The sequence below is a fragment of the Solanum stenotomum genome, chromosome 4 (assembly GCF_019186545.1).
Source record: "Solanum stenotomum isolate F172 chromosome 4, ASM1918654v1, whole genome shotgun sequence".
NCBI lineage: Eukaryota > Viridiplantae > Streptophyta > Magnoliopsida > Solanales > Solanaceae > Solanum > Solanum stenotomum.
This window is the reverse complement of record NC_064285.1, coordinates 50,059,795-50,067,678: the sequence shown is the minus strand read 5'-3', so window position 1 is coordinate 50,067,678 and position 7,884 is coordinate 50,059,795. Positions and strand designations below refer to the sequence as shown.

The window sequence follows — 7,884 nt, the reverse complement described above, 5'->3', positions numbered from 1 at the left end:
TTTTCATTTTGAATGGATTGTTGTCACTTTTTTCACATTTTGAATGAATTGTTTCTTTTATTTTTGTGTATGGTTAATAACCGAACCAAACCAAACCAAACCGAAACCGATAACCACCAAACCGACAAATGTATATTATATTTGGTTTGGTTTGGTTTTGATAATTTTAAAACCGATTAAATTGATTTGATTTTGATTTTAACCAATAATCGATTCAAACCGACCCATGAACACATAGGTAAGCTACGCGAAGAAGTCGAATTGGTGGACCCCAGCACCGAGGTAGGACGCGTTTATATTTTGGTTTGACATCAGATCTCACCGAACCTGGTTCTCTATAAATATCCAATCTCTGTGAAGTATCAGCCTCCCTTTTTATCACCTCACGCTTTTCATTATTTCTCTCTCTTTGGGTCTTGTAAACCCTAAAAAGGGAGATATCTTTGGAGGTGGGCGGCCACTATTTATATCTAAGGTCTTCAATTTTTCTCATTCATCACACCCACATCGTCAGTCAGGTATGATCATCTTTCAAGTTTTTGATTTTCTTGTTGTTTAGATCTGGATTTACTTCATGATTTTTTTTTCGTTCAATTGCTTTTTTATGTTTTTACCTAATCATGAGGTTGATCTACCAAATCATGAGGTTGATCTGGGGTTTGAGATGAGTTATTCTTTCTTGTGATTGATTTTTGGTATCATTTTTTTTTCAATTTTAGCCTGTTGTTTTTCTCGATTTGAAAAAGCTACTGCAGACTTTCATGCTTGTGCATATGTTTTTTTCTTAATTTTCTAGCTTGGACCAACATAGTTTAGATTGATATATAGTTGATTAACAAATATAGTTCTGGTTTAGGAGGTTAGTGGAGATAGTGTTCCCACAACAATGAGAGGACAAGGAAAAAAGGAGAAAAAGCGAAGTAATAGAAGCTTTACAAGAGGCTACCTAGAAACTATTTTGGCCTTTTAGTTAATTTTTCTGTTATATATGTCTGTCTATAGACATCCAATGGTTGTTCTAAGTGGTACCAAATTGCAGCTGTGATATGTGTATACAAACTATTGAAGTGATTAAGTTATCTACCGTTGGTAGCTTGTTAATTGACATATGCTTGGGTGTAAGCATGCTTGTTTTGACTTGGCTTTCCTTGATAAGGAGTAATACCTTTTTGTAAGTTATGGACAATCTCTGATGAGAGAGCATAATCGAATCATATTCTGAACTTCTTTTTTTCAACATGGTTGTTGATTTCACTCCATTTCATATTTCACACTCTTTGCATTTTGATGTTATATAGTTCCAGTGAGGTTATTGGAGACTGAAGTTTGAGATGGCTGCTATTTTAACTGCATCCTCTGGTCCAAGCTATGCACCAGAAGACCCTACTCTCCCCAAACCTTGGAAAGGCCTAGTTGATGGTACAACTGGATATATCTACTTCTGGAATCCAGAGACCAATGATACCCAATATGAGAAGCCTGTTCACTCATCCAATGGAGTGTCTGCTCCAGCACAAAAGTCAGCTGTATTTGTTAGTTCATCTGTTCAAAAACCCTCTCAAGGTCAACATTATGATCCAAACGGTAGGCATAGCAGAGGTAGCAACAGCAAGGTTACATCCCTGAAGGGAGATCAGGTATCTTTTTACAATGTATCTGCATAAGTTTATTCATCTCTCTCTCCATTTCCTTAAAAAAATGAAATTGACTGTATACAGTATGCAACAAAGGGTATATGACAACTTTTTGTATTGCATTTCATATTCTTTTGTTCTTAAAACCATTTGACATTATTGACATTAGCTAAATACCTGTTCTTAAAGATCATCAAAAAAGAAAGATCTGTTCCCTGTAGTACTCTGATGGGCCATGGTGACTCCAAATGGTTCTAGAGACTTGAGGGGATCAATGATTTATTTTATTTTTTAAAAATGATCTGTTCCTTTAAGTAGCTATATGTGGGTATGGTCAACACTAGACTGCTGTAGACACTTGACACTTTAGTAGTCTAATGCAGTGTTCAGGAAAGCGAGNATACCTGTTCTTAAAGATCATCAAAAAAGAAAGATCTGTTCCCTGTAGTACTCTGATGGGCCATGGTGACTCCAAATGGTTCTAGAGACTTGAGGGGATCAATGATTTATTTTATTTTTAAAAAATGATCTGTTCCTTTAAGTAGCTATATGTAGGTATGGTCAACACTAGACTGCTGTAGACACTTGACACTTTAGTAGTCTACTGCAGTGTTCAGGAAAGCGAGCACTAAGCGAAGCGATGCGAGCCTTCTACGCTTCACAGACTAGAATGAGTATGTGAGCGCTTCATCGCTTAAAGCGTGAAGCGGGGCATTATCGCTTTTTTCCGCTTAACGCTTCCCTGAACACTGGTCTAATGTTTGAGTTTAGTCTCAGATTTTTTGTTGCCATCTACACTTATTTCTTTATATCTCTCTGTGTGCGCTAATGCAAGTTTCTTTTTCCTATATTTTAATTTGTGTATAGAATGCGAGAAGCAGTTCAGATCATCACGAAGGCTATGATTCTCTAGGTGTAGGAACTGACATATCTCAGGAATCGTATTGCCGCCATAATGAGATCTCTGTTATGGTAAGAAACTTATCTCCTAGATTGATGTGAAGAAACTGTTTCAGTTTCAAAATGTTTGTTCGATGAGGAAGTTGGATACAAAATTACCCCACCTTAAATTTGTGCTCTGCCCCTAGTACCATGTCCAGGTCTACATCCCAGTAACATAATAGTTTTTTAAAAGGTCTTCTTATATATATGAGCTACCACTTTCCTCTGGGGTGGTGAGAGTTGTATGGGTTTGGACTACAAAGGTTGTCTTGCCTCATTCTAGTTGGCAATTCTCCATGAACTACCTCCTCTGTCTTTTGGTGAGAGTTGTATGGGTTTGGACAAAGTGAAAGGTTATCTTAGCTAGCTGGCAATTATCTTCCCTTATAATATACGCGTTGTAGTGTTTGTATGACTTGTTTCTTTATATTGTCTTCACTTGGCTACAGTTGCACCAAGTCTCTGAATTATCTCGTCTATTTACTTTACGTATCCAAAAAATGAGTGGTTTGAACTACTTCCATCTTGGATGATGAGGTTTTCTCGAAGCACCGGAAAAACACCAAAAATGCAACTCATACTACCTTTTTGTTCTTGGATCATCATCTTGAAGATGAACTATTTTGGTCTCTTTTATTTGATGACGATAATGTATTTCAAGTCAAATTTATGTCTTTTGATTTTCCGATTCTCTGTTTGTTCAACCTGCTGTAGTACTTTGTTCACTAAGGGGTCGTTTGATAGAGTGTATAAGAACCATTCTAAATAGTGTATTAGTTATCCTTGCATTAATAATGCTTGTATTAATAATGCTTGCATTAATTATACATAGATTATTTGTTATGCATTGTTTGGTTTGATGTAATAATAATAGTATGCATTGCATAAAAATAATTATTTACAAAGATATCCTTCACAGTTATGGTGGAAAAGATGTAAAAAAGATTTTGAGGGACAATGGGGGTTTTAGTCATGCTAATGCATGCATTAAAAAACCCCTTGCATGTCTAATACCTAGAAATCCATGGTGTTAGTAATACACACATTAATACACAATATAATGTATAAAATGCTTGCATTTAGTTATACATAGCATGAAAAAGTATACCAATTAAGGTATTACCAATACACAGTGTTAATGCATGCATTATTTTTGATAATATATTCTACCAAATGACCCCTAAGTTCTATTGTCTATAATAGCTTCATCTTATTAGTCATGCTTTTTAAAAGAGTTTCATCTTCCTCTTTCATGTTTATTGTTTTGTTAGTGTAATACTCTCTCCATCCCCCAACCTCGGACAAAAGGTTGTTAGTCAATACCCATGTTTACACGATTTCTGTTCAATTTGACAGGGAGGTGATGTTCCTGCACCTTTGACATCATTTGAAGCAACTGGGTTTCCTTCAGAGATTGTGAGGGAGGTATGGATAAACCCATTTTAGTTTGTATTTTAAATGCTCTTCAGGAAACATGTAATCAAAGAATTTACTGTAGAATCAAGTGTGTTCTTTCTAATTTTGAATGATTGCTGGAGGTCCACTGTTGAGCTTCAGTACTCATCCTTTTTCCCCATCTGTACTTTCACGCAGGTGCGATATTTGCTCCAAGGAGGAGCTAAATGTCGTACGCTGTTCAACCATCCTTTGGGGGCTTCCATATATGTGGAGCACCCTTACTTGGTGGACCAAATTTTATGAAGGCTTTCCGAATCATCCATGTTCGTGGCTGGGGCTGCTGCCGGTGATGATTCAGACTGCCACATGGTCCAAACCGAAGAAGAGGCGTCTCCTGCTCTTGTTTGCATTAGCAAGTATTGGCCGCCTATTTAAGGGGGATGATGCTTCTTCTTGTGTTGGCCATTCCAATTAGTCAAATAAGTGATCTATGAGAAAGTTCCAAATTTGTATATGTGCTGAATGATATTGCCAACATTTACAGATGCATCAGGCTGGGTTTTCTGCTCCTACTCCAATTCAGGCACAATCTTGGCCCGTTGCCCTTCAGGGCCGTGACATAGTAGCCATTGCGAAGACTGGGTCTGGGAAAACTTTGGGTTACTTGATTCCAGGATTTATTCATCTAAAAAATCGTCGCAGTAATCCTCAATTAGGCCCAACTATTTTGGTGCTCTCACCAACAAGAGAGTTAGCCACGCAGATACAAGCTGAAGCTGTAAAGTTTGGGAAATCCTCTAGGATATCTTGCACGGTATGTTTCGATTGAACAGGGCCTATATTTCCTTTTTTTTTTCTATATCTGATCCAAATATCTTTCTCCTTGACTTTTGCTGGTTCTCTTGCTTCTTAAATTCGGTTCTTTATCTTTGTTATTTGATGGTAGAATTTTATTTATTTATTTTGATGCTTGTCATTTATGAATGTCAGTTTTGGTTCCATCACTACATATTTTACTTTCATTTTTAAGTACTGATGCTTAGGCATCAATTTTATAATTAGAGCATTTCCATTTGGCCCTCTTTTTGCAATGTTCAAATGCAATGCATCTTTTGGAAGATTGCGATTGTGGAATATCCATGCTATAGAATTGCTATGTGTTGCTACACATCTAAAACCTAAAACTCAGGTATGTATTTCATTGCTTGTTTAGAGCTGTGAATCTCGCATTTGCTAAATTCTAATGCCAAGATTATTCCAGCTGCCTGCATATTCACCTGCACATAGAAAAGTTGAACACATCTAAAACCTAAAACTCAGGTATATATTGCATTGCTTGTTTTGAGCTGTGAATCTCGCATTTGCTAAATTCTAATGCCAAGATTATTCCAGCTGCATATTCACTTGCACATAGAAAAGTTGAATAGTTTCTATTGAACATTGTGATTCTAATGTTAATTACGGTTGTTGATGAAACTTGAATCAGGAGCTTAAATTTTTCTTGATGAAACTTGAATCAGGAGCTTAAATTTTTCTTGAGAAACTGATTATGATTTATGTTTTTATGGTTAGTGCCTGTATGGAGGTGCTCCAAAAGGTCCTCAACTCCGAGAGCTGAGTAGGGGTGTAGATATTGTTGTCGCCACTCCTGGTCGTTTGAATGACATACTGGAAATGAGAAGGCTTAGTCTTGGTCAAGTTTCTTACCTGGTGTTAGATGAAGCAGATCGTATGCTAGACATGGGATTTGAACCTCAGATAAGAAAGATTGTGAAAGAGGTGCCTACGCAGAGGCAGACATTGATGTATACAGCTACATGGCCGAAGGGGGTTCGTAAGATTGCAGCTGATCTATTGGTTAATTCAGTTCAGGTTAATATTGGTAATGTTGACGAGCTTGTTGCAAACAAGTCTATAACACAGGTGTGTTTCTTTATCAGTTTCCTGTACAGTTTTTGTTAATATTTTCAAGTTCTTCACCTCTCTGTTGGGGAAGATGACTGGTATCATAGTGGTGTCTTTATATTATATATACATGTCCAACGCACAGAGGGAAGATAAAGCTGAACTGGTAGGTTGCAATTAATTCAAGTACTTTTCACTTGCAGCACATTGAAGTCTTGTCTCCGATGGAGAAACAACGGCGACTAGAACAAATCTTGAGATCCAATGAACCAGGGTCAAAGATCATTATCTTCTGTTCAACAAAGAAAATGTGTGACCAACTATCTCGCAATCTTACTCGCAACTTTGGAGCAGCTGCAATTCATGGGGATAAATCTCAGGGTGAGAGGGATTATGTATTAAGTCAGTTCCGCACTGGCAGGTCTCCCGTGCTTGTGGCTACTGATGTTGCTGCGCGGGGTCTAGACATCAAAGATATCAGGTTGGTTCCATTAAACATAATATCCTTTGGTTATGCATTGTTCAAGTGCACTTCTTATGGCTAAATAGGAAAGTAAGTGTTGGTTATGCTCTCTTGTGGAATTAGGTTTGGATGGGCATATATACTGTCCATTTTATATATGTAGACTAGACTTGTAGTTTTAAGAGGAAAAAAGTACTTTTTCATAAATAAGCTAAATATGTATTCTACCAAAAATGCCTATGTACTGGTATTTGAAGTGCCATGTTAATTTCTAGAAAGCTTGTACTTGCCAAAAATATTCTATTAGAGCATTTCATGAAGAACACCTTGGAAATGTTAAAATGACTTGCCATTTATAGAAAGGTGTTAGGTGTTGATCTTTTCGGAGTGGACATAAAGAGAAGACTGACATAAAAACTGAGTAGAAATAGCATTATTTATCTTACCGATTGTGTCCCCTTCACTCTTTGGTGTGTGTTTGTGGGTTTTCCTTTCAGGATAGATGTATTAGTTTTGGGAGAGCATCATCATAACTTGCTTGAAATCGAGTTGGTGGTGAATGCATTGGGCATTATTTGTGGATGAGAAGTTGGCAATTTACATTCTGTCCTAGAAATTGAACATGAGGAATACACCCAAGTAATGTTTTTTCCACATTTCTGTCTCTTGGTGTGGGATGTGAATAATTGTTTTGGCCTTTCCATAAGTACATACAGCTTGAACTTAGTCAATGGTCTTTGTCCAAGACCTCATAGGAATATTGTGGCGTAACCTTACTTGCCTTTTGAGTTTCTCTTCTTATGTGCATACACTACATGTGTCTACCCATCCATATGCATATTTCCTTTTTGAATAGAAAACAAGTGCAGGATTTTGGGGTAATGGCTGTTAATGAGAACACATTGTCACAGGGTGGTGGTAAACTTTGACTTCCCAACTGGAATAGAGGATTATGTCCACAGAATTGGTAGGACAGGTCGGGCAGGGGCATCTGGTCTGGCCTATACATTTTTCTCCGATCAGGATGCTAAGCATGCTTTAGATCTTGTTAAAGTTTTAGAAGGTGCAAATCAATCTGTGCCAACTGAACTGCGTGATATGGTTTCACGAGGTGGTGGTATGGGAAAGGCTAGGTGGGGTTCTGGTCAAGGTGGACGCGGTGGGCGCTTCAATGGAAGCTATGTTGGTCGGAATGGAGGAAGGGGAGGAGGCTGGAATAATTCATCATCAGAAAGAGGCGGAGGACGTGGTTATGACCGGGGATCACGTGATAGGTATTACGCCATCTATAAGTTCTTTTGTGAATTTTCTTTTTTCCCCTTTTCATGTTTTTGATTAGTTTCTAATTATGTAGTGACAGATATCTCAATGCGGATGCTTCAAGGAAGCGTAGTCGCAGCAGAAGCCCCAACAAGGGTTCAGGATGGAGTGATAAAAAGAGCCGGTTTACCTGATGATTTGATCTGGCTCTTGCGTGTAATACAATTTGCAAATGGATCTAGTGCTTGCTTAGAAGAGGAAGAAAAGGGGGGGGGGGGGGGG

General features: G+C 37.8%; 1 protein-coding gene across 4 annotated transcripts in view; it reads left to right on the top strand.

The window, feature by feature from the left end:
• Window positions 1-353: 353 nt before the first annotated feature.
• Window positions 354-7,884, top strand: part of LOC125862270 (ATP-dependent RNA helicase-like protein DB10) — a 7,651-nt gene continuing 120 nt past the window's right edge. Inside the window, exons 1-9 of one of the 4 annotated variants that reach the window (XM_049542308.1) lie at window positions 354-449; window positions 1,299-1,637; window positions 2,502-2,606; window positions 3,933-4,001; window positions 4,519-4,788; window positions 5,547-5,897; window positions 6,083-6,360; window positions 7,254-7,616; window positions 7,697-7,884. The exon at window positions 7,697-7,884 is cut by the window's right edge and continues 120 nt beyond it. In XM_049542308.1, coding sequence (XP_049398265.1) covers window positions 1,332-1,637; window positions 2,502-2,606; window positions 3,933-4,001; window positions 4,519-4,788; window positions 5,547-5,897; window positions 6,083-6,360; window positions 7,254-7,616; window positions 7,697-7,796 — 1,842 coding nt within the window. In that variant the 5' untranslated portion in view covers window positions 354-449; window positions 1,299-1,331 and the 3' untranslated portion in view covers window positions 7,797-7,884. Of the gene's footprint in view, window positions 519-1,298; window positions 1,638-2,501; window positions 2,607-3,932; window positions 4,002-4,518; window positions 4,789-5,546; window positions 5,898-6,082; window positions 6,361-7,253; window positions 7,617-7,696 lie in introns of all 4 variants that reach the window. The other 3 variants (XM_049542307.1, XM_049542309.1, XM_049542306.1) reach the window with 3 other exon arrangements.